The 24,903-nt window shown below is 35.5% G+C and overlaps 3 protein-coding genes across 4 annotated transcripts; all 3 read left to right on the top strand.

The window, feature by feature from the left end:
* The first annotated feature begins 3,007 nt into the window (after positions 1-3,007).
* Positions 3,008-5,102, top strand: LOC140822433 (probable purple acid phosphatase 20). The gene is made up of 5 exons (XM_073183205.1): positions 3,008-3,236; positions 3,319-3,610; positions 3,672-4,246; positions 4,622-4,710; positions 4,787-5,102. Exons 1-5 carry the CDS (start codon positions 3,072-3,074, stop codon positions 4,977-4,979), a joined length of 1,314 nt encoding a protein of 437 aa, XP_073039306.1. The 5' UTR covers positions 3,008-3,071; the 3' UTR covers positions 4,980-5,102.
* A 4,148-nt stretch (positions 5,103-9,250) lies between these two features.
* LOC140822435 (protein LITTLE ZIPPER 3) lies at positions 9,251-10,001 on the top strand. 2 transcript variants are annotated; one of them, XM_073183208.1, is made up of 2 exons: positions 9,251-9,389; positions 9,544-10,001. In XM_073183208.1, the coding sequence occupies exon 2, from the start codon at positions 9,545-9,547 to the stop codon at positions 9,767-9,769; it is 225 nt and encodes a 74-aa protein (XP_073039309.1). In that variant the 5' UTR covers positions 9,251-9,389; position 9,544; the 3' UTR covers positions 9,770-10,001. The 2 variants fall into 2 exon arrangements, with proteins under 2 accessions (XP_073039309.1, XP_073039308.1); XM_073183207.1 differs by having other exon boundaries at positions 9,261-9,392.
* Positions 10,002-18,585: 8,584 nt separating this feature from the next.
* LOC140822430 (protein ABSCISIC ACID-INSENSITIVE 5-like) lies at positions 18,586-22,312 on the top strand. Its single transcript, XM_073183199.1, has 5 exons — positions 18,586-18,799; positions 20,447-21,478; positions 21,560-21,631; positions 21,719-21,748; positions 21,924-22,312. Exons 2-5 carry the CDS (start codon positions 20,474-20,476, stop codon positions 22,026-22,028), a joined length of 1,212 nt encoding a protein of 403 aa, XP_073039300.1. The 5' UTR covers positions 18,586-18,799; positions 20,447-20,473; the 3' UTR covers positions 22,029-22,312.
* Positions 22,313-24,903: the final 2,591 nt, after the last annotated feature.

The raw sequence follows: 24,903 nt of genomic DNA, 5'->3' as shown, positions 1-24,903 counted from the left end.
TTTTCGTATTTTCCAGGTGTCTTCCCATATTCTACCGTTGATTCAACATTTCTATCCGACGTGATCCATGAAACCAACATTTGATTCTTTCCTCCCAATGAAATACGTACCTACAAAAGTTCAAACACGAATAAATACAAATACTTGATAGTGGAATATTGCTACGTAAAATGTACAGATGCAAGTAGGTAAAATAAATATTAGTACCTGTTGAGGATCAGAATCCGACGAACCCCGGATTGTAAAAATTGAGATGAGTAGTAGATATGACCAATCTATCTTCATTTTCAAGCGGATCGGATGAGACGTTATGTTAATTTCCTGTCCACATTCTAGGAGTCGATAATGTATTCTCAGTACATATATAACAAAAATATAAAATAAAATTTGTTAAACAATTACTTCAATAATATTAATTATTAAACTAATGTTTAATAATTATTAATTTGGAGAGATTCGAGAATTTCTGAACATTTATCTGCTAGCTGCTAAAAGAAACAACATAAACGTGAAACAGCGTACCGTTACAATCGTGTTTGTCCTTGGAATTTGGATAGCTCATCCCCGAAAAAGCGTAAAATAAACTTGAACTTCCAGTTGTTTCTTTCAGCAGCCACATTGGTGTCGGAGTCAGAAATATAGTTATGCTCGAACTAGAATTTTAAACTCTAAAATCTTTTAATATTTTAAATTGAATTACCTGTAACTAATATCATTATTCCAAAATTATAAATTTTCTTTAAAAAAAATTGGGTAACCAGGCTAAAGCCCGGCTCCGCCAATGCCCACATCGGTGGATAGATGAACGAAGTTTTTTCTTTTTGATGTGACAGACTGGAGACCATATAAATGCTTTAACTTGGATTCTACGATTGTGGTTGTCCTCATATAATAAATATGTGACATGTTGACCCCAATTTTTTTTTATGGAATATGAGGTTTATTTCATCCTATCTATGTGGGCATTGTCCCTATGATAGAATAGATGGTCAAGATTTGTTCATATATAAAAGACCCACTTTTTTTTTTGAAATTGTATGTGTGGCAAGATCTTACCCGTTGAAATGAAGTGAGAGTAGTGCCCACATAGGTAGGATCTCATTAACCGGAATATGGATGCTCTTACGAGCAGATAAAACCGTACATGTTCTATTAATATAATGTTCAATTTCAACTGATATTAATTGTGTATTAAATTTTTGGCGTAATTGAGCAAATATGAAAAGGATCCTCTAATTCTGTAATAATCATTTATTCAAATCAATGTATTTGCACATATATGATATACACTTAACCCGTCACGATTTAGAAATTAATAAATATTTTTCTACAATTTATATATATATATATATATATATATATATATATAATTACTATAAAATTAATTTGTTACATACAAGGTGAAATTGGGATATATTGATATTTCACTGGAGTCGATGGAATAAAAGTACAAGTTAATAAAATAAAGAGGGTGAGATAAAATTGTTTTAATATTTAATTAATTTAGGCTTCGCCAAATTAAATATGGGTTGTCTTTTATTATGTTTTATTTATAAGACGTAGTTGCAAGGCGTGAAAGGTCCATGTGAACAATATGTCTTATTATATTTAAAAACTAATTTTTATTCGATAAAATAATCTTATCGGATAATGACTTTAGGGAGACGATCGGACATCATCGCCTAATGATATACGTACGTTCAAACACCGACATATGTATTTAAACAATCAAAATAAATTTTTTATTAGAAATTTATATATACTTTTTCAAAATTTGATAAAAGGTATGATAGTATATAACAATCGATCGTATTTTTAAGGATTGTGACTAGGTCTCTTGTTCAAAAGTCTTGAGGACTTGTCAAATGAGAAGTGTCGAATTGGTCCAAATCTGTAATGAAAATAATATTTTCATTCAAATAAACATTAATTACACAATGTTTCTTCGTGATATATATAACGAAAATGCTATTTTAGCAGTAAAAAAATAATTCGTTTGTAATCTTATAATTAATTTATAAAATATTGAAATTGAAATAGAAGTCCAACCTTTCAAAATCAGTACTGCAACGGAATAAGGTATCAGAATATTCCTCCGTATTTTGCTCCAAAACCAATATAACAGCTAAACATCTCTTATTACTTGGGACCGAAAAAAAAAATTGTCAACTTCCAAAACCCAACGCTCACGTATCCATGCCGACATTTCGTAGAACTGTGTGGACATTAATATTATCTGTAAATAAACTTATATGCAAATATAAAATTAAAAATCAATTAAAAAGATCGAACAATAACTTAAAAAACGAGCAATGAAATCTTCTTTCTACGGTGTTTGTCCAAACATGAAACAACATCGTATCCTCCATAACATGGAAATTTCGTGAAGAAAGAGTACCTCAAAGTTTGTAAACTTAGTTTCCCAAGAAATACAAAACTATACGACTACTGCAACGGCCGAAAAATACTTTTGGGATTCCCTAGTCATGTGGATATTCCCTCAAAAAAAGAATAAATAAAATTATTTGGATTTACATCAATGCATGCTAGACGTTCGTCTTACCTGTGGCGTCCGCAGCTAAAACCAAATTTAAACTTTTGTTTTTTTCTGCCAATTCTAGAAAATACATCTAGAAAAGCATCGTTTAATTAAAAATATATATAATAAGTTAATGTATATCTATACGATTGGTCGGTGGTCGACAGCCAATTAGTGAATCGAATTAAACTGAGTAAAATTTTGATTCGAATGGGTTTGATCATGAGTTGACCATAGCAATAAAAAAATTCCCTGATACGTGCACGATAAATTGTTGCTTAGATATTAAATGGCCTCACCACAACCCATATACAATGGACGTGTCCCGCATCTACTGCGTTTGGTGTCCCTTCTGCGCCACTAAAATTCACACTAACGCCATACATCTATACATACATATATATATACATACATATATATATATATATATATATATATGTGTGTGTATATATATATATACTAAGACGACATCCAATGAACAAGAACCCCTAAATTCTGAAGTGTCTACAAAGAGTAAATCGCCAAATTAAACATGCTTATTATGAAAGGTTTTCTTGCCGTATTGTCATTCGCAGCGGCGGTGTACTATTCTGGAGGTTTTGGCTCCGCCGCCTACAAGCGTCCGCCACCGAGGGAGACTCTTTTCCGTCCTTTGTTGGACGCACTTGAAGACGACGATGGAACATCACCACAGCAGGTATGTATATTCATCCAAGGGTTAATATGTATTGAACAATTTTGTTTTTACTAGCTATAGAAATTCATGTCTCGTTTTACAGGTGCACATATCCTTGAGTGGGGAGAATAATATGAGAATCTCATGGATTACTTCTGATTCCTCCCCAGCTGTTGTGTACTACGGCACATCTCCGGGAGCTAATACTCGCTCAGCAAACGGGACCATCGACAGATACGACTACTTGACGTACGTGTCCGGAGAAATACACAACGTAATCATCGGCCCACTGACTCCGGACACCGTGTACTACTACCGTTGCGGCTGGATTTCGTCGACGGAGTTTAACTACAAGACTCCCCCGTCACAATTTCCGATCAAATTCGCCATCATAGGTATAAAATATTCGATTAAGAAACAAGCGTGATTTGATTGTATTAACATGGACTAGTGCAGGTGATCTTGGACAAACAGGATGGACAAATTCAACCCTTCAACATATTTCAAAATCAAACTACGATATCTTGGTACTACCCGGAGATTTGTCGTACGCGGATTTCATCCAACGTCTGTGGGACACATTCGGCCGTTTAGTTCAGCCTCTGGCGAGCAACCGGCCTTGGATGGTGACCCAAGGCAACCACGAGATCGAGGAAATTCCGATTCTCCATAGCGAAAGGTTTACATCGTACAATGCGAGATGGGTGATGCCGTATAAAGAGAGTAATTCGTCTTCTAATCTGTATTACTCTTTCGAAGTAGCTGGTGTTCATGTTGTTATGCTGGGGTCTTACACGGATTTCGAGCCGGGCTCGGATCAGTATCGTTGGGTGCAGGCCGATTTGAATAGGGTGGACCGGAGGAAGACCCCGTGGCTTATCGTAGTGGTGCACGCGCCGTGGTATAACTCGAATGAGGCTCATCAAGGGGAGAGTGAATCTGTTGATATGAAGAAGGCTTTGGAAGATTTGATCTATGGTGCTCGTGTTGACGCTGTTTTTGCTGGTCATGTTCATGCTTACGAGCGATTTGTAAGATATGCTTACATTTTTTCTTCTCGTTTTATTTATAATTCTTCTGATAACGATGATCAAATAGTAGGTTTTTTATGAGACGGTCTTACGAATCTTTATCTGTGAGATAACCCAAATAAGATATCTGTCTAGGTGGATCGCTGCAGTCCTAGGTTTAAAATTTTTAAGGTATACTAATTGCAAGTGAGTCAAAAACGAGTCGGTCTGGAAATAGGATTGGAAGTAAAAAAAAAAAATCAAAATTATTGAATAAAATCAAATTTTGCAAACTTACTAAACCGAATGTACAAAATAGTTGCATGGAGAAATAGGTTTGGACTTATAATTTATGTATTCTTTGTTAATAATCGTTGTGTTTATATGATATTGGAGGTCCGAGTGTACAAGGATAAGGCCGATGCATGTGGGCCGGTGTACATCACCATTGGGGATGGAGGAAACCGCGAAGGCCTGGCCTCCAAGTAACCAACATTATTAATTTTAATTTGTTAATTCCCCCCAATATATGTATATATATAGTAACAATTAATTGAACAGGTATATGGATCCACAGCCAAAGATATCTGCATTCAGGGAGGCAAGCTTCGGGCATGGGCAGTTCGAGATATTTAATGCAACTCACGGTCTGTGGACGTGGCACAGGAATGATGATGACATTTCTGTTGCATCTGACCAAATCTGGTTGAAAAGTCTTGCCTCCATTTCTGCTTGTCATGATATTACCGCATGATTTCTCTTTCTTTCTTTTCTTTTCTTTTCTTTTCTTTTTTTTTTTTTTATAGAAAATTGATTTTAGTTTATACCTGTAATTTTTATTTATTTATGGCTCTGGATTATTCAAATCATGATATGTATTTAGTAAATATAATTTATTAATATGTATAACATGGTTCTTAGTTCAAAGCTGTAAAATATCAGAAATTAATTTGTGTCTGCTTGCATTGAAAAATATATCAATCGAGTCGAATTTTTGTAAGTGATTTTTTTAATCAATGGTGTTTAGTTTATATAAAGAAGCTACTTCATCAAAGAGAATTTTTTTTGATTTATTTTTACATAGTAAAAAATTTTATTCTTACTATTAAATTTAAGACTTGGTTTAATGTGCTATGGTATCAAAACAGATCGATCAAGAGTGAAAAAATATTTTTGATATAAAAAAAATAAATTTCACTCAAATCTTATGATAAATAATACTAGGTGGAAGTGGCTTTTATTTAAGGGACACTTGTTTTTGTTTTTGTTTGTTTGAACGGACACTTAATATTTTATAATCAATTATCAACTTTTTGTGCTTAAATCAGCATAAATTTCATATCTTATTCTCACGAAATATTTATTTATGGTTTCAACTACTTGTCCAAAATCCACCGAGGCCTCCGAGCAGTGGATGCAACTTAAATCAAACCAACTTATCAAAGTTAAAATAGGACATATCACTGAAGAGTTAACTAGACGTGAGAACCACAAATTTTAGGGCATGTATTTTATTTATATTATTATAGACATGTGGGAGCATTTATTTTTCAAATTATGGTATTAATGTGAAAACAATAAACTTAAAATTATTAAATAATATATGCTTTCCAAAATTTTAATCCAATATTGCATTAAATTCGCAAATTCAGTGCAATATATTCAAAAATTGTGGAATTTAAATATAGAATATCAATCAAATTTGGAAAAAAATAATACATGCACGATGGTTTTTGCTCAACAAAAAAGCTAGAAAATTCAATTCAGTCTATGTTATCATGAATATGCAGGCACAAAAAAAAGTCAACGCTCAACCACACAGGTCAATATATATTTTCGAATATTATATAAATTTGAGGTGCAAGTTTTCGATTTTTGGCAATGCAATGGTTAGGAAATAAACATTTCTAAATTAAGGAAAAAATATCTCAAAATTTTGGAAGGAATATCAACCTGATAAGATTTTTATTAACCCCTAACTCGAAAATTCACTCATATTTTTAAGAATTTGCTTCCCTAAGTGCTATCAAGTTTTCGAAGCTTTTTGCAAGACGAAGTTCTGTCCGGTGTGTCATCAGGATTAGGGAGTAATTTCGAACTAAGCAATCTTCACTCTCGTTTTCATTCAAGATCAAGGTAAGTAGTTTTGTTTTAAAACTAGTGTTTCAAATGTTATTCTATGATTTTAAAAGTTTTGTTCGATTGCGTTTCTTTCTTTTCGGTTACGATAAAAAAAAAACTATTCTTTGTTTTAGTACTGTTATGATTCATCCGGATATTGATGAAATTCTAAATTACGATTAGTTTATGACCCTTATACGATGTGATTATAAGCATTGTTATAACCTCGTCTCCTTAGATAATAAAAAATAAGGAATTGATAGAAGTAAATTATGGAAAAGTAGATGAATTTCAGTGCTCATGTTTATACCTAAGTTATATGTTACATGAAATATGATATGTTATTTTCGAACAGCCCTTCACTTACTAAGTGTTATCCCAAGCACTCACCACTTACTCCCTAACTGGATGAGTCTGGAGAATAAGTTGAGGACAAAGAACAAGATAAATTTTGGAGTTGATGATAGTAAAATAAATTTTGATTATGATTTATAAACTGGTTGAATATACTTTTGATCCATAAGATTTATTATTTTCAATTACGTAATTATTAAATAACATCAACATCGATTAACTCCGATCACGGACATAACACTGAAGACAAAATAAATTAACAAAAACATACAAGATACGTATTTTTTAAAAAAAGGAAATATATTACAAGTGATTTTTTTTTTACATGTCACAATTTATATCTCCGGTATTGGCCAAGGAATTGAAGTTGTACCCTCACGTCATAAGGTCAAAATAGAGAATTGAACCTACGTGGTCCCCAATAAAATCATTGCGTCAAACTAAATTATATTACTAGATTCTTATGTCACGTGCTGGGCTCGACGCAGCGTCAACAAAATAATTACGTAATTCCATCATTACCCTTGCAGGGATTTGGTTCCCTGTGAAATGATTATAATTTATTTATACCAGAAGCTTTGCATCGGAGATGAGCTCAATGTACTGCATGTATGGTCCAAAAGAACAAGCAGTAAATAACGAAAAACCAATAATAAAAAAGTAACATTGAGTTTTTTGTTGTAAAAAATATTTTAGATTGGACTGAGATTTTTAATAATATTTTTTTATTGTAGCAAATTAATTATTTGTTTACGTTTATTTGAGAGGAAAAACTTGTGTGAGATGATATCACATGTCGTATTTTGTGAGACATATATTTTATTTAGATTATTCATGAAAAAGTATTACTTTTTATGCTAAGAGTATTACTTTTTATTGTGAATATCGGTAGAGTTGATCCATCTTACTGATAGATATTCGTGAGACCGTCTCACAAGAGACTCAATTCTAGTTATTTTTTGTGTGTTTTTTTTAAAACAATGCATGCCTTAGAATAAAAGGGATTTGGATCATTTACTGTGTTGAAAACACAACACGCGACACACTTTTGACATGAGATGATCACATGATCATCTCGTTTAATCTGACAACTTTTTAAATTTATCTCATATGATGTGATGTCCACAAGATGATCACGTGATCATATCGTGTAAAAAATACACAGTATCAATTTCCGTGTTTTCAACACAGTAGAAGATCTGAATCCAAACAAAAGAGGTTGAATTGAGACGTAGAATTAATCATGAGCGCAACCAACATTTGCCAAAAAGGCGACTCAAAATGGCTGCGAAAAGAACCAACTTGAAGAGGGTAGAGCAATTGGTATGAAGTAGGGGGGCCATTTCCCGTTCACTTGCTTGCCGTCGTTTAAAATTTAATTTTCACACCAATTTTACCTATAAATATTTACTATTTTTGTTTTTAAAAACCACATCTTAGATCCCTTCCTAAGCGCTCGTCCAATTTTTAGAAATGCGATGTGTATAAACATTATTTAAAAAAATCAGGCATCTAGACTGCTTATTTGTCACATTTAGACGCTATGTATTTGGTAGATGGTAGCTCGTCTATCGTATTTTAGAACACTATTTACTATACAAATGAATATCCGTTCTTCATTATTTCTATAGAATTGGCAAGCTATGATGATCGACGTTAATGCAGTGAAAAAACCCATGAGGTTAACCGACTCATCCTATTATTTCAAACAAGAAAAAGAAATAATTTCTTACCATTTGCTATTAGGTAAAATTATTACAAATAACCATCATTTCAAACTGGGCCTTCATATGGAAATATAATAATTCTTCTCACTTATGACACTACCAGAGTAGGCCTCAATTACCAACAATAATTCATCCCCATGTTTCATTAAATATTTCTTTTTTTTTTTAATTCCAAATTTTATGAATAATAAATGGAATTTTGACTGATAATTTGAATTTTTAAACGTGTCCTTTTGATATTTGGCAGCAAGCAAAATGTAAATGTGGATGTCATTTTAATGCAATTAAGTGATTTTTTTTTTTTGAAAAAAAAATTCTTCATAGTCACTATTTAATAATAATATTATACAACAAAACAAAACAAAACAAAATAGAATCGATTGGCTCGGGGGGTGGGTTGATTATGGGTCGAATGGGGACTGGACCACAATCCAAACCATCATTGCGAATCTTCCCAGGCCGAGCTCCTCCCACTGAAAATACCGCAAAAATCCTCGTCTCCCCGATTAACATACATGATCGTAAGTTTAGATTTTCAAAAACTAAAATATTCAATTTAATTTGGGAGTGATCACAGCCGTACATCAGCTAGATCATCATTTAAAGATCATCATTTAAAGATCAGTCATGATAACAAATCATAGTAAAATGGTAAGAACATTAAATTCTTGCCTATGGAAGCCGCCTTCCATGCTTACAACTGCATGATTATTGTGGAAGAAACAGTGTTAAAAAGCAACTCTTCCACAAGATTTCCATTATCCGACTTTTTTTCAATATATTTTTCAAAAAAGAAACAGCAATTATTAGATGAAACAGAATTCCAAAAACACCGAAAATAGAACCAAACTTACCACTTAACTTTTTGCACTATAAATATTCCACCTTCTCCGTTACATCGTTGTTCATTTCTCTCAACTAAATTTCAAGAAGTGTGCTTCAATCAACGATCAAGTTATAAGGTGGTATGTTTGTTATAAACTTGAAAGAAAGCCCATTTTCTCTGTCCCTTAGTTCTCCCTGTTTTCTTTCACAAACAGAGAGAGACCAAATCTCGTTCAGGTTTCTTTTCGAATAGTTTAATGTATTTATTTATATTTTGGTAATAATTGACAGGATGGAAAAGGTGAACTCGAAGCTGTACTTGGAGAACTGTTACATCATGAAGGAGAATGACAGGCTGAGGAAGAAGGCGGCGATTCTGAACCAGGAGAACCAGGCTTTGCTCGGCCAGCTCCGACAGAAACTCGCCGCTGCTGCCACCGCCGCTCCAATCCCAGATCTCAATATGTCCTCCGCCGCAAGCGCCGGCGCTACACCTTCCTCCAAATCCAACAAATGATATTAAGAGAACATATATAATATAATCCTAATCTCCCCACCCACAAAATCTTTTATTTTCGTTTTTTGTTGTTTTGGTCGATTTAGTGCAATGCGATTAGGAGTGTCGATAAATAATGGGCTGTCATTTTTAGCCATATGGTGAAAAATTTGGTAGCCTCCATCAATATTACAGCTCTATGAAACAACCTTATATTCTCCGAATATTTAATATATTTTTCGGTGTAATATGATTTCATGGACTACATTTGTGAAATAGATGATCTGGTACGTATTGATAAGTCGAAGTTTCGACTAATAATTTTATATGATCTCATGAGATTTTTTTGTTTTTTCGGGGAAGATATTTTGTATGGTATGATGTATGCATTATTAGCTGTTGTTTGTATGTTTCAACTGGCGTATAGACAATGTTTTATTTTTAATAGAACGTTAATTATATTGTTATTATTGATTTAACATATTGAAATTGTGTGAGTATATGTTACACCGAGAATCTTCTATTAGTTTTTAATTTATATAAAATGATCGATTGATCATCGTACTTGAAAACCAAAAACTTGAAGTCAAGGGTTTTGTTCGAGCTTGTTGAGCTCATGTGCGGAGCTAGCTCACGTCCGTGTGGATAGAAACTGGCCCAAATTTTTTTCCTCAATAATTTATAAGCCCAAATTTTAAACTCAATTCTTTAAAATTTTACCTATTATTACTATCCAAATAGACATTTTGTAAAAATTTGGGCAATGCTTTCTCCTCATGAGTCACGAACTTCATGTGTTTCGATTAGCAGTTGCTCCTATCCATATTATTTACAATTTCATCTTCCACACTCTATAAAAAATCCAAAATTTCACCAAATTTTAGATTCACTTTTTTACTTCAATGTTATTCGATCGTTCAATTAACATGTGTTTTTAGCCGTATGTAGCATGTTTTCGAACTTTAAGATATTATTTATGATTTTCGATTAACGGGTATCCTTTTTTGATTTATTAATTATAGTATATTGTTTTCTACACTAAATCAAAATTCTGACTTTGTCTCTAATGGAGCTTAGGTGAGACCAACCCAATTGAAAAATTACTATCTAGGAAAAAATAAGAAAAGAAAATAGTAGCACTATTTTTATTCTCAATTTGAAGTAGATGATTTCAAAAATGAAACCATGTTGAAAGAAAGTGTGAACTGTCAGTATTTATGATGATTGGTGGTGACAGATTTAAGTTGTAAAATATGGCAGTTAACAAATTGTGAAATTATTGTGGCATGCGACCTGACCAAAGAAAAATAAAGTTGAGGCTCAAGTTTTCACATACACGATAAGCTCTATAAATAAATCTTCTTCTATTCAGTTTCGATTATCTCATCGAAAGCTTTCTGCAAAGTAATCCCAAAAGTTGAGAAAGCAAAGAAAAGAAAAATGTTTTTTTTAGTCTTGAGAAATTCTCTTTTGTGAGTTAGAGAAAATATACTATCGGTTATACTCGATGTTGGGATGATGAGAGATTAAGTGTTTTATATTCACTTATAGAATTTCTCCATATAATAAAGTTATGCAATAGCTTCGTGAACATATATTATATTGGGTTAAGCGTGTATTAGTGAGAGTAGTACTGAGATGTGTAACTTCTTGGAAGTTATCATACGTCAAGCTGCTGACGTTATGTCGTTTGATTTGGTTAGTTAGGTGGACCATAAAGAGTGACACCATATCTTAATGTTTATTACTCTCTTTACTGGAGACAAGGCCTACAGTAGCGAATGAGTAAGACTCTTTAAATGATACGAGACATCACCATTAGATATACATATATATACCTCTTCAAACTCATGGACCTAACATCTCGACCCATTAGCACTCAAGTAGGTGCACTATGTGCTGCCACAAGTATAAGAAAACAAAGTTGTACATTGATTAACGATTATAGATTTTTACGTAGTGGTAACGCTTGATCATAACAATTAGTATCACAGCAAAGTCACGAGTTCTAGTCTCCCAAGAAACATATTTATATATTTCTTGGGGGACAGAATGTTGGGTTAGTCCTGCATGAGTGAGAGTAGTATTGAGATGAGTGAGATCCTAAGAAGTTTTTGTGTGTCAAGCTGCTGACGTTGCGCAGCCTGATCTGGTTGGCTAGGTGGACCATAAAAGAGTGACGTCAGATTTTAACGGGTAATACTGTCTCCATTGGGGATATGGTCGGCTGTAGAAAAATGATAAGACTACAATCTAAATAATATGATACAATACCAACAGATAGATACGCATCTTCTCAGACTCATGAACCTAACAGTCTGACGTATTAGCACCCAAGTAGATGCACTCTACGCTGCCACGAGTAAAAAAAATAGAGTTTTGCCTTGACTAATAGTTATAAATTTTGGCCTAGTTGTAAGCACATGATCCTAACAACCTATATTTGTTGAATACTTATTCTTTATTTTTGTATTATATTATTGTCATGATCTCAATTGTTTCGGTGTAATACACAACATCAGGTATCAGTGTTTTGTTGGAGAATTTTTTAGAATTTTAAGTATGCTCTTTGGTTGATGTTTTGTCTAATCGTCCACATCAGAAATGATTTTTCAGAGTTTTTTTGCCAAGGCTAGAGAATTGATTGCCAGAGATGATGGGTCGGAACTTGGAATCGACAATTTCAACAGAACAAATTTTCATTCTAGCGATTACATATAAAAGATTACCCGCGTGTAGTGACCCGTTCCAGAATCACCTACTAATCAAAAACTAAGCATGCAATTAACCTAATAAACAATAATCAGAGATAACAGCGGAAAAAGTCGACAACTATAATGGTTATACAACCCAATCGAAGTCTAGAATAACTCAACTAAAAATACCCAATACAACCATATCGAATCAAAACAATACCGAAAACTAACCCAACCAGCTACTCAACGTCCTCCTCCTGCTCCTCCTGAGCTGTCCAACCTGAGGCCTGCCCCGAGGGAATGGGGTGCCCAAGAATAAACAAAACCGAGGACGTGAGCGATAAGAACGCCCAGTACAAAAGTATGAGTATACAGACCTATATGAAATGCACATGCTATGATCATGATACCGGGGTAGTCAAGAAACAGGAGTCACAAAGGAAAGGATCTCAACAATGCTCAGTCTAGAGGCGCCAAGTGGATAGTGCCGCGCGGTACACCTCTGGGTCACTGCATCCACTACAAGACAGACGTGGACCTAAAATGTCCCGGACCACCGAAGCCCTCCCGACCCGTCGGCCACTGTGTACTCTCGGTGTCCATGCGTCCACAAGACAGGGCTGAGCGGCCCCAAGATATAGCTTATCTCGAAAGAGATACAGCTCAACAGTAAAGGCTATCTCGAAGAAGATACGGCTCAACATGAAATGCAACGTGCAGTAATAAACGTGACATAATAGCATGCATCATATGACATATATCAATGCACCACATAATCATGCAACACATATAAGAATGTATACTCAACCAGGATATCTCGGATAGTACTTTCGTACCTCTATCACAGCAATCCTAATCCACTGGAACAACCAGACAACAGGTCTAATCCAAGCCTTCGTCCGTCGCTAGCCCGCTGATGCCGCTAGCTCCCAACTAGAGCACAGCTCTGCTACAAGACCAGCAGCTCCCCGCTAGTGCCCAAATCTCGGAACAAGACTAGAACCTGTCAGAAACGACTGAAATGCTATGGAATTCTCTGAATTGGCGAGTCAAAATGAGGAAATCCGACCACTATTTATAGGCCATGTTCGGATCGTCCGAACCCTCTTCGGAACGTCCGAACTCTTACGTGTCCATCGGCTCTTGACAGCTCATGATCGGATCCTCCGATCATACACTTCGGACCGTCCGAACATGCACGTGTCCAGCTGCTCTTGACACCTCATGATCGGATCCACCGAACCTACACTTCGGAACGTCCGAACTCCCACGTGTCGATCAACTCTTGACACCTAATGATCGGATCCAACGAACTCACTTCGGACCTTCCGAACTCTTCGGTGCTTCTGAACCATCTTCGGTCCGTCCGATCATGACCCGGTCAAAATTACACATTAAACCTTCTTAATCACCATTACTCCGTTAATTACCCAATTTGGGATTCGGGCTACTACATTCTCCCCCCCTTAAAAAGATTTCGTCCTCGAAATCAGGCTTAGAGGATGAACAAAACGAAACAACTCTCCATGCGCTCTAACCAATCCTCCGCATCATCGGGAGTCTCACCGCCAACTAAAGGCTTAGGCCCCATCTGCATGAAACGATGCATATCGAAACGCCTAGGACCATTCCGACGATGACGATGCTCACGATGACGTCTACAATCGTCCTGGTCACCCCAACGACCTACACTCCCCTGACTACTCTCATCACCAAAGTGGTCAGCCATTGCTACAACATAGAATAGGGAAAATGGTAAAATGGTCAACGGAAATCCCAAAACAGAATCTATATCCCAAAATCATACGCATGCTCTGATACCATAAATGTAGTGACCCGTTCCAGAATCACCTACTAATCAAAAACTAAGCATGCAATTAACCTAATAAACAATAATCAGAGATAACAGCGGAAAAAGTCGACAACTATAATGGTTATACAACCCAATCGAAGTCTAGAATAACTCAACTAAAAATACCCAATACAACCATATCGAATCAAAACAATACCGAAAACTAACCCAACCAGCTACTCAACGTCCTCCTCCTGCTCCTCCTGAGCTGTCCAACCTGAGGCCTGCCCCGAGGGAATGGGGTGTCCAAGAATAAACAAAACCGAGGACGTGAGCGATAAGAACGCCCAGTACAAAAGTATGAGTATACAGACCTATATGAAATGCACATGCTATGATCATGATACCGGGGTAGTCAAGAAACAGGAGTCACAAAGGAAAGGATCTCAACAATGCTCAGTCTAGAGGCGCCAAGTGGATAGTGCCGCGCGGTACACCTCTGGGTCACTGCATCCACTACAAGACAGACGTGGACCTAAAATGTCCCGGACCACCGAAGCCCTCCCGACCCGTCGGCCACTGTGTACTCTCGGTGTCCATGCGTCCACAAGACAGGGCTGAGCGGCCCCAAGATATAGCTTATCTCGAAAGAGATACAGCTCAACAGTAAAGGCTATCTCGAAGAAGATACGGCTCAACATGAAATGCAACGTGCAGTAATAAACGTGACATAATAGCATGCATCATATGACATATATCAATGCACCACATAATCATGCAACACATATAAGAATGTATACTCAACCAGGATATCTCGGATAGTACTTTCGTACCTCTATCACAGCAATCCTAATCCACTGGAACAACCAGACAACAGGTCTAATCCAAGCCTTCGTCCGTCGCTAGCCCGCTGATGCCGCTAGCTCCCAACTAGAGCACAGCTCTGCTACAAGACCAGCAGCTCCCCGCTAGTGCCCAAATCTCGGAACAAGACTAGAACCTGTCAGAAACGACTGAAATGCTATGGAATTCTCTGAATTGGCGAGTCAAAATGAGGAAATCCGACCACTATTTATAGGCCATGTTCGGATCGTCCGAACCCTCTTCGGAACGTCCGAACTCTTACGTGTCCATCGGCTCTTGACAGCTCATGATCGGATCCTCCGATCATACACTTCGGACCGTCCGAACATGCACGTGTCCAGCTGCTCTTGACACCTCATGATCGGATCCACCGAACCTACACTTCGGAACGTCCGAACTCCCACGTGTCGATCAACTCTTGACACCTAATGATCGGATCCAACGAACTCACTTCGGACCTTCCGAACTCTTCGGTGCTTCTGAACCATCTTCGGTCCGTCCGATCATGACCCGGTCAAAATTACACATTAAACCTTCTTAATCACCATTACTCCGTTAATTACCCAATTTGGGATTCGGGCTACTACACCGCGTATCAAGAAGCTCGTCAACCTCTATCAATAAAAAATCGGAAAATATGGAGACTGATGAATGAGAGCTCCATGACTGACATGTGTCAGGTGTAATACGAATTACCTTAATAAAGAATTTGTCACATAACGTGGCAGATGCACAAACCATAGAGAATATGGTGTCTATTTTGTCGAACATGTTTGAGATTCCGTCAACAAATAACAAAGTACATCTAATGAAAAGAATTATTCAAGTGGAAGAAGAAAGAAAAATTATCGAGAACATATGAAAGGGCGTGAGTGGCAAAAAGAGTTCTACCTGATGACGTGATAGATCATAGTCAAGGAATGGAAAATACAAAAACACATTTGAAATGTTGGAGTTATTCTGAGACAGATTACTTGAAAAAAACGGCAAATCAATGAAGGAAAACACTAATATTGTTATTGAGGAGATACATGATGCTTTATTACTATCCATGGAAATCCAGATTGACTCTTGTATTATAGACTCACGAGCTTCTTTTTCCATACAACTGATAATAATGATATATTCGATAATAACATTGTTGGCAATCACTTAAAAGTTTTCCGACGGATGGAAAACCTTTAAAAGTAGTTGGTGTAGGTGATGTTTGTATGAAGATGTAAAATCGATATGTTTGAAAAATAAAAAAGTAAGACATGTACCAAAATTGACATGCAATATGATATTAGTAGGGTAGCTCGACAACGAAGGCCATAATGTGACATTTGGTGATGGTTTCTGGAAAGTGAACAAATGAGACATGATTGTTGTTCGTGGAAAGAAAACTTGACCACTTTATATGATTTTCAGTTACAGAGATACATTAGCAGCTATGGATGTTAGATCTAATTCAAGTCTATGGCCTTGTAGACTTCGGCATATGAGTGAAAAAGTATGAAGATGCAGGTATTAAATGAGAAGATAATACCAGAATTAAAAACTGTTGAACACAAGCTATTTGAAAGATGTATCGTTAGAAATCAGGAAAGTGTGAGCTTTTTAAAATGCGGTAGAGAACTATAAATAGCAAAGTTGGAGCTAGTTTATATTGTTGTATGAGGACAATCTCTTGTTACATCCCTTGGATGCTCAAGATATTATGTCACATTTATCGACGATTCGAGTAGGAAAGTTTGAGTTTATTTTCTGAAAAATAATTTGATGTTTATGAGATATTTAAAAGGTGAAAATTCATGGTTGAGAATGATACCAACTTGAAAGTGAGGATCTCACTGTCTGATAATAGTGGTAAATATGAAGTTTTTTTGTCATAAGACAAAAAACCGTTGTTAAAAGATAAAATAATTTACACTGTTAATTAATAAAAAAAACAATAAAACACACAAAGACAACGGTTTTCATTAAAACCGTTATTAAAAGAAAATATACAACAATGTTTCGTAAAAACATTATCTTTGGAGTGTGGCTGAATGTAGATTTTCTTGTAATGTGAGCATGTTATTAGCAATCCAAGAAAACAACATTGGAAGGAAGTTAAATGTATTCTCAGGTAATTGAAAAGTTCTACTACTTTATCTATGTGCTTCATGAGGTCAAATTTGGCTAACAAGATTTTGTCGATGTCGATAAGGGGTGGTGTCATGGATGGAAAAATGAGTGCTACATATTCACATTAGATGGTACGGTAGTAAACTGAATATCTAAGATGCAAAATATAGTTGCGCTTTGATTACTGAGTCTACATATGTTGCTATTAGAGAAGCTAACAATGAGATGACGTGGTTGAGATCCTTTATGGAGGAATTGGGTCAAAAGCTTGAGGGTAACATGTTACACTATGACAGTCAAAGAACTATTCATTTATCAAAAAAATCATTTATCATACTACTAGGACACAAGTTCGATATCATTTCATTAAATCAATTTTGAAAGATGAAATCTTAATGCTTGAGAATATTCATGGAAGTATAAATCCAGTCGATATGCTCAATAAGACAATAATCATTGAAAAACTGAAGTTCAGACTCCATCTATAAATAGGGAGATATAAGCCGTCACATTGATGGTGTGAAGACATAATTGAATCAAGTCTTCAAGTAGGTGTTTGTTGAAAGAAAGTGTGAATTGTCAGCATTTATGACTGTTGGTGGTGACATATTTAAATTGTCAAATATTATAGTTAACTAATTGTGAAATGATTTTGGCATACAAACTGACAAAAGAAAATATTCAAGTTTTCACATGCACGAAAAACTCTATAAATAGATATCTTTTCTTCAATTTCAATCATCTCATCGAAAGCTTTCTGCAAAGCAATCCCAAAATTGAGCAAAATAAAAGAAAAAAATGGTTTTCTTGAGTCGAGAGTATATCTTGTATGGGTTAGAAAAAATATTTTTTCAGTTATACTCGATATCAAATTGATGAGAGATTGAATGTTTTGTATTCAGTTGTAAAATTTCGGCCTTTAATAAAGATTTGCAGTAGCTCTATGAACGTAATGTATATAGGTGAAACACGTAAATCTTTATGTTTTTGTTTGATTATTTATTATATATTTTGATATTATATATCATGATCTCAATCATTTCAGTGTAATCTAGACAAATCATTCATGACCGAAAATATTTTGATGGATGGAGGAATATTTACATATAAAGATATTGCATGTATCATATCCGATCCACTATTTGGGTTGAACAGATCGACCCGACCCGAATAGAGCCCGCACGTGAGGATTTATCAGGTGGGGAGAAAACGGCAGCAATGGATACGTGTAAGCCTAGGGCAAACGCGAGCCCTGATTCCGAAACTGCATCGAAGACACATGTCCAACACGTGTCCATTTGTCATGCACCTATTTTGTTTGCTTCGTGCAGGCAAAACCCTAATTTGCCATGGCAAAATTAGTTGGTGCTCCACTGCAAGTAAACCCTTTCCGATTTCTTCTCCTTTTCTCTCCATGGGTACAATATAAAAGTGCATGTAATGCTAGAGGTTTCCTCGGCTGGGAACTTACATATTTCTTTTCCTCAGCAATATTTTCTGTTGATGCATATAGCTCGTTTGGTTCTCGGAGCTACATGTGTTTATGTGAAGATTTTGGTGGCTATTTAGCTGTTATCTTCTAAAGGGAAGGTAAAATTTTCAAGTTCTGGAAAAATTTGCTTTGGTCTAATGCATATATGTATTCGTTTTTTACAATTTTCATATTCTTGGAGTCGAAGTTATATCGATAGGTCGTGAAAATTTCATCTCCATTATGAATTACATTTTCTGGTGGTTCCTCGTGAATTCCAGAATTAATTTGAGTGTTAAAACACTTTCACTCTTAGTTTATTATTATTTTATTCCTTCGGTTTAAGAAGAAGCTAATTGTCAAAAGGTGCAGCTTTTACAATTTCTTAATGATTAGTTTCTTGGTTTTGATAGAGTCGAGGATCGATGTATGCCATAAATTGCGAATCTTGATTTAAAATTCACAGGGAAATGTCAATTTGGACTAATATATTACGTGATTACCCCAACATTAGGTAAGTAATCGAACCGAACCAAGTCGAATATTAGTAAAATTTTAAGGATCGGATAAAGTATATTCCAATTTGAGCTCAATTTTTTTTTTTTAACTCGAGATCAGCTTTGGAAGAAAGTTCTGAGTTCAAGTTCGACTCGGAATCTTCGAACCTATTCGCGAGTTATTCAAACTATTATTCAGATAATAAGCTTCGAAAACAAATCTTCAAAAGCTTGAAACGTTCGAGAGGTTATATTTTATATATAATATAATAATGTTATGTTAATTAATAAAATAATAAAGTTCACGAGTGGTTCGCGAACTATCGAACAACATAATTTTGCCTCGAGCTCAGTTTGAGTTTGATAAATTCTAATACGAAGAAAATATTATCGAATTAGCTCGGAAAGCTCGCGAATTAGATTGATTCGTTTACGAGTCTGCCCAACAAAGGCCGAGCTCATTCGTAAGCTCCCACCCAATGGACCAGGCGAGTTTTTTCATTCATCATTCATCGGGTTTTATATGGATATTATATGTGTTATAATGATTGTATATAAGTAGCATAAGTGCAATAGATTATCACGTATTTTTAGAAAAAAAAAGATTTTGAATAGGTCTCTCGTACTCAAAATTTAATAATGAGTTATTATTAATATCAACTCATTACTATTTTCTCATATTTATATGATCCAAATAAGATTTCTCTCTCATAAAATACGATCAATGAGACCGTTTCATACAAGTTTATGCGAAATATTTTTAGATTTTTGATTTAGTCAAGATTTTCTAGATTTAAAATGACAAAAGTTACTTAAGTGGGAAAAAGTATATTAGTTTATCATAAACTAATATTTTCATAATTGGAATGATAATAAAACCGGTACTTTAGAAAATGATCGACCCGGTCGGAGTTCATGGTCTAACCAGTTGGTCCGGTTTAAAAACACTGTTGTAAGCATTACATTAAATTACTAATAAGTCGATCTAGAAATAAAATCTAATCTAAATATCAAATAAGAGTTTGGGGGTAAAGTGAAAAAATATAGGTATTGTGTGATAGGTCGTATGAAAGACGTTAGTCTAAGGCTTTTGTGTTTTATAATTTATAACAACATAGTATAGTGTAGAGATATGCAAGCGTTTGAGCATGTTAAACTCTGTATGTTAAGCAATCAGCCTTTTATAAAAACTTTTCTAAATATGGACCTGCAGGTGTTTATACCGATCTGCAGATTTTTGTTGGTTTATAAACTCGTATTCGAAATCAGGGATCGACTCATACTACAGAGACCAAAATGGTTACTACCGATAACGAGACCAAATCCCCGGGAGAAGTCGAGTCCTCGTCACAGTCGAAGCAGCAACAATCTAAGAACCAGCCACTCCAATCATTAGGCAGGCAATCATCGGTATATTCGCTAACACTCGACGAGTTTCAGAATACTATTTGTGAGGGTGGAAAGAATTTCGGGTCTATGAACATGGATGAATTCCTCAATAGCATATGGACTGCTGAAGAGAATCAGGCTCAGTCGCAGACTCAAATGACAATGAACGCTGCTAATGCAGCGCAGTTTCCCCGTTGCGAAACTAATTTGTCTGCGTATAAGGGCATGGCCAAGCAATCTAGCTTACCAAGACAAGGTTCTCTGAGTATCCCGGAGCCTCTGTGTCGTAAAACGGTGGACGAAGTGTGGACCGAAATTCACACTAGTGGAGATGGTCAAAGCAATGCTCATAATCCCACTCCTGCTCAAAGGCAACATACATTAGGAGAAATGACGCTGGAAGATTTCTTGGTTCGGGCTGGAATTGTACAAGAACAAAATCGCCTCTCCACACCATGTCAGCAGCCACCTTCGTATGAAATGTACCAAAACAGCAACCATCCGGAAATGGTTCCCAATTTTGTTGCTAGGCCTGTGATCGGAACTTATCAGCCGCTTCCGCAGAGTGGCGTTGGAGAGGTGTCTAGTTATTCTAGTGGGACGAAAAGGGGCAGCAGTGGGTACGCACAGCAGCCAAGTGCCGGTAATTGTGGAGGTAGAATGGGGAATGGCTGTGGAGCAGGATACGGGCAGGTGCAGGCAGGTATAGGGATTGGATCTCCAGTAAGTCCAGTGTCATCGGATGGATTGTGCACGAATCAAGTTGATAGTGGTAATCAGTATGGAATGGATGCGGCAAGGGGGGGACGGAAGAGGATCGTAGATGGGCCGGTTGAGAGGGTGGTGGAAAGGCGGCAACGAAGGATGATCAAGAATAGAGAATCGGCTGCCCGATCAAGAGCAAGAAAGCAGGTACTTGATCCATTTGTCAATGATTTCAGACATTAGATCTATATTGATAATTCAAGAGTGATGTTTTGATTGAATTGGCAGGCTTATACAGTTGAACTCGAAGCTGAATTGAACCAGTTAAAAGAAGAGAACGAACTCTTGAAACAAGCTTTGGTAAATACTTGGAAAATAACTATCCATCGACGTGTCATTCAAAAAACTTTCTACTCAAACAAGTTTTATCTTTTGATCCTTCTGCAGGCTGAGCTAGAGAGGAAAAGGAAACAGCAGGTAAATTTTTTCGGTCCTTAATCCCAATAATTTCTTTTATGCCAACCCACACCCATACGACGAAAGTCGAAATTTCGTACTAAATGCGATTAAAGATCTTGCTAGGTATGACTGTAATGTGTATAATATTACCTGTTCTAATGCCAGTCGTGATTTCGGTATGCGGTTGTGACAGTACTATGAGGAAGCAAAAGTGAAGAAGGTAGAGATGCAATCCAAGGCTCAAAAAGTCAAGGAGAAGTTGAGAACAATGAGGAGGAGCTCTAGTTGTCCACACTGACCAAACGAATGGCTGGCCAAACGCAATTTAATTAGGATTCTGGCTAAATGCTTCTGTGGTGCTGCGTCGATGCGAATTTGGGTTAATGGGGTTAATATTTTTGGAACTAGTATGTTTAGTTACGTACCTTTTCGAGAATTATGCACTGAACATGGCTTGTATGTGCTTGTGTTTGTTCCTAAACATAGACTGGGCAGTTTGTCGTATGATGTTGTGTATGGTGGAGACTAATATACGGATTACTGTTTAGACGTATCTAGGAAGTGATGTATTCTACTTTTTATTTTTAAGAGTGAGTTTCATGTGAGACCGTCTCACGGATCTTAATATCTGAGACAGGTCAATCTTACCCATATTCACAATAAAAAGTAGTATTTTTAGCATAAAAATAATATTTTTTATGGATGACCTAAATAAGAGAACTGTTTCATAAATACGATAAATACGATCCGTGAGATTGTTTAACACAAGTATTTGTCTATTTCTAATTCATTACAGGCTCATCGGAAACTATTCAAGTATATAAGTTTCAATGTGTTTATATATAATTTTAGGAGAGAAAAATCAAATATTTAAAAAGATCTTTATTTTATAAAATATATGACCAAATCAAGTCACATACGAAGAAAATATTAGTACTCTAGAATTCCGTTCAAAATCGAATTTTGAATTGTTTTAAACTTTTGGCTTGAGTTTGATAGAATAATTCTAGTTTGACTCAGAACGGTTAGCTGTTAGCAAGATATTTATATTATCAAAAAAAAATAAATACTCAAAAAGAATATAAAATTGAATTTGGATGGATAGATTTAAAGTTAGTGAACAATAAATACTCCAAAGAATCTAAAGTTGAATTTGGATTGTTAAATTTAAATATTATTGTATTTGGATTTTTTAAATTAGAGATTTCAAATACATAATAGCAGCTGATGTTTCTTGGAGCTCAACGCGTTTATCTGAGTTTCGCAAAGCCAGAAACAAAATGAAAATAGCTGATATACCTTTGAAAGGAAATCAAGAGAAGACATGGACACCGCCAAGGAATTGCTCGTTCAAACTTAATGTGGTTGCGACTGTGAACAGGGCCGATCCAATTAAGAGCCATAAGAGGCCAAGGCCTCATGCCCATATTTTTTTAGGGCCCTAAAATTTTTAAAAAAAATTAATATATATATATAAAAAATGAATAACAGCCTATTTAATTTATAAATATTAAAATATAAATAATCAATAAAATATCAAATAAAAGCCTGTAAAATTGCTCTCCCTCTCACTGCTCCACTCTTCTATCTTTCGTCTTCTCCATATTCGACTCCAGCATCGGTTGCACTTGCTCACCCTTGTAAGTGTATTAATGTTATGTACGGTAATAATTTGTATTATAATGCTTTTTCCCCCTTAATCTTGTTACTTGAATAATTTGATTTCTATTGATATATTGGATTTAGGTTTATTGTTTATGATTTAAATGAAATTTCTTTACAAGTTGAATTTCATTGCGCGTCATTCTTCTTCTGTAAATTATTTAGAGACACATAAATTTCAAGGTGTTAGTCCCCAAATCCCTAAATGTACCGATAAAAACACCGAAAGCAAGAAGAGAAGGAATAATCCAAATCCTAATAATCGAAAAGTAAATATATAATCCAAACCAAGTTAAAACAGTGAAAACTGCTAAAATTCTTCAAAAAGAACGACAAAAAAAGACAAAATACGAGACAAGGCTCAAGAATTAAACTGCAATTTTTAGATGTTGATGATACTTCGGGACTTGGGCTTTTTATGCATCTTCAATCTAGAGAGGTTACAAAGTGCAGACAATGAAACATTGTTGAGGTCTTGCAAGAATCTTGAAAATTCTTTGATTCATAAGGGTTGTTCTGATATTAATGGGGATGATCTATTTTCAGAGTTGACATTCTTGAGGTGCTCATTACCAAGAGAAGCAAAATCGGCCATTGATGTAGTGAATTACTTGAAGAAAATGGATGGGTGTTTCCCAAATGCTCATATTGCTTATAAAATCTTGTTGACTGTCCCGGTTATAGTAGCAAGTGTAGAGCGAAGTTTCTCAAAGTTAAAGCTCATCAAACTTTTCTCCGATCAACCAAGTCACAAGAAAGATTGAATGGATTGGCTATGTTATCGATTGAGAAAAAAATTACTGAACAAATTGATTATACAGACTTGATTATTATTTTTAGCTCTAAACTGTTAGACGGGTTGTTTTTTAGTGATAATTTTGGACATGTTGATATTTTTATTCATTTAATTTTTTATATTGTCTTTGACGTATTGATTTAATTTGAAAATTGTTATAAAACTAAAAAAAATATGAACACACATTATGATTCAGAGGTCTTTTTTAAAAGTTCGACTCAGGCCCAAATATTGTTAGGATCGGCCCTGACTGTGAACGTGGAGAGTCACAAATTTAGTATTGGTGGGGTAGTTCGAGACAATCAAGAACGTTTGCTGTTGGCTTTTGGTAAATAGATAAACCAACCTTTATCAGCAGTACATGGGGAATTGCTGGCAATCCGGGAAGGAATTCTTCTCTTCTACGATAAAGGTTTTACTGATGTACAAGTATCATAAGATTTTTTATTGTCAATGCATGCCGTCATATTACCGAACAAGATGAACTTGGCTATATTGGACTTTGTACATTGGACATCAGGGAGCGCTTGAAGAGACCTACGATCTCTGAATGCATACATGTTTGTCGATCGTCGATTAATGTTGCTCATAATATTGCTCGTTTTGCTTGTTCTTCGCCTTCACCTTTGTTTGGATGAATGATGAATTTCTCTTTTGCTTGGTTAATCTTGTAATGGATGATTTTAATTAATAAAGTTACGAGTTTACCTTCAAA

This window comes from Primulina eburnea, unplaced genomic scaffold (genome assembly GCF_022965805.1).
Source record: "Primulina eburnea isolate SZY01 unplaced genomic scaffold, ASM2296580v1 ctg822_ERROPOS1000000+, whole genome shotgun sequence".
Lineage (NCBI taxonomy): Eukaryota > Viridiplantae > Streptophyta > Magnoliopsida > Lamiales > Gesneriaceae > Primulina > Primulina eburnea.
The sequence above is the reverse complement of the archived record's forward strand: the minus strand, read 5'-3'. Positions and strand labels throughout refer to the sequence as shown.

Coding starts and splice junctions, on each gene's coding strand:
- LOC140822430 (XM_073183199.1), top strand. CDS start 20,474: ATGGTTACTACCGATAACGAGACCAAATCCCCGGGAGAAGTCGAGTCC. Junction 21,479..21,559: donor GATCAAGAGCAAGAAAGCAG/GTACTTGATCCA, acceptor TTGAATTGGCAG/GCTTATACAGTTGAACTCGA. Junction 21,632..21,718: donor AACTCTTGAAACAAGCTTTG/GTAAATACTTGG, acceptor ATCCTTCTGCAG/GCTGAGCTAGAGAGGAAAAG.
- LOC140822433 (XM_073183205.1), top strand. CDS start 3,072: ATGCTTATTATGAAAGGTTTTCTTGCCGTATTGTCATTCGCAGCGGCG. Junction 3,237..3,318: donor ATGGAACATCACCACAGCAG/GTATGTATATTC, acceptor CTCGTTTTACAG/GTGCACATATCCTTGAGTGG. Junction 4,247..4,621: donor TTCATGCTTACGAGCGATTT/GTAAGATATGCT, acceptor ATGATATTGGAG/GTCCGAGTGTACAAGGATAA.
- LOC140822435 (XM_073183208.1), top strand. CDS start 9,545: ATGGAAAAGGTGAACTCGAAGCTGTACTTGGAGAACTGTTACATCATG.